The sequence below is a fragment of the Buceros rhinoceros genome, unplaced genomic scaffold (genome assembly GCF_000710305.1).
Source record: "Buceros rhinoceros silvestris isolate BGI_N320 unplaced genomic scaffold, ASM71030v1 scaffold18382, whole genome shotgun sequence".
In the NCBI taxonomy this organism is placed as follows: domain Eukaryota; kingdom Metazoa; phylum Chordata; class Aves; order Bucerotiformes; family Bucerotidae; genus Buceros; species Buceros rhinoceros.
In genome coordinates, this window is record NW_010401144.1 from 39,589 (window position 1) to 40,880 (window position 1,292).

Genomic DNA, 1,292 nt, shown 5'->3' on the forward strand with positions numbered 1-1,292 from the left:
GCTGACCCAGGGCAGAAATCGAGCAGATGTCCTTGTGCCTCTAGTGCAGTTAACAGGGAACTGGCGACAGTGTCAGATCGGACTTTGATGATCTGAATTAAGAGTCCAAACACACTGGTTCTGTTGCAGCTTCAAACACTTTCGAGGAAATTCAATCACCAAGAATCTCACTTCTCCCTAGTGCTAACTCACGTGATTCCTTCCTTGATCATTTTAGATGTTGCTTGTATCTCACTTAAACCGTGTAAAAACCTGTTCTTGAGGCTCCTCTGCTGCTCAATGGAGAGAGCCCAACATCTCCAGGAGGGTGGGATTGTCTTCTAGAGCTTTTTTTCTCCACTGCCTATTAGATGTCAAGCAGCAAATAAGGAGGACCTCGAATACTGGATGATTAATTCATAGCAACCAGTATGTAGCAAGTGCTATTCCCTGAAGTTTCTGGGGACTGGGCAGCTTCCAGGCTCATTCCTCACGTCTGTTCCTTCTCAATCAGCTCATAAAACAACTACAAAAAGTGTCCCCATCAAAAAAATCAGCCCAAGGTATCAGGGAAGCTCATGTCTCACCTTGTCAATGAAGGAGGCAAATTTGTTGTTGAGGGTTTTGATTTGTTCCTTCTCCTCCTTTCGGATCCTTTGTATGCTGGGGTCAATCTCCAAGTTGAGGGGTTTGAGAAGGTTCTGGTTGACGGAGACTTCCTGGATGCCCCCAGCTTGGAATCCAGGGCCACCCATGCTACCACCAAACGCACCATATCCATAGCCAAAGCCACCACCATAAACGCTACCAGCGCCACCACCAAAACCTGCAGATCCATAGAAGCTACCACCCCTTCCAGCCACAGAGATCCTCTTGCATCCACCAACATTGTAGAGGCTTTTGCTTCCAAAGCCACCACCAACCCTAGCAAACCCGCTGCCAGCATTGCAGTTTCCGACCCGGGTGACGGAGCATGAGCTGAAGCTGGTGCGGCAGGTGTTTGGGACGACGGCCGAAGCAGCGCTGAAGCCGCTTCTTCCCCTCTGAATCCTCACGGTGGACTGGCGAGACATGGCTGGCACTTGGATTGCGGTGGATGCTGCAGCAAGAATAAAGGAGCAAAGGTGCTGGCCTGGAGCAAGGAGTAGGAGGGAAAGGAGAAAGATGAACCTGTGCGCTCCACCGGCTCAGGAGAGCCCTTTTATGCATGTATGAGGCTGGGATGGGTTTGATGAGGTGGATCATCTTCCTGATTAATTAGGCTTGGCATGTCCAACAGCATTCTGGAGAGTGAGCTCACCTCGCACACACGC

General features: G+C 50.2%; 1 protein-coding gene across 2 annotated transcripts in view; it reads right to left on the reverse strand.

Moving 5' to 3' along the window:
* The window catches only part of LOC104489953 (keratin, type II cytoskeletal 75-like), a 4,581-nt gene extending 3,529 nt beyond the window's left edge, over window positions 1-1,052 (reverse strand). For both annotated transcript variants that reach the window (XM_010132174.1, XM_010132173.1), the window contains exon 1: window positions 567-1,052. In XM_010132174.1, the coding sequence (XP_010130476.1) occupies window positions 567-1,052 (486 nt within the window). The remainder of the gene's footprint in view (window positions 1-566) is intronic.
* Window positions 1,053-1,292: the final 240 nt, after the last annotated feature.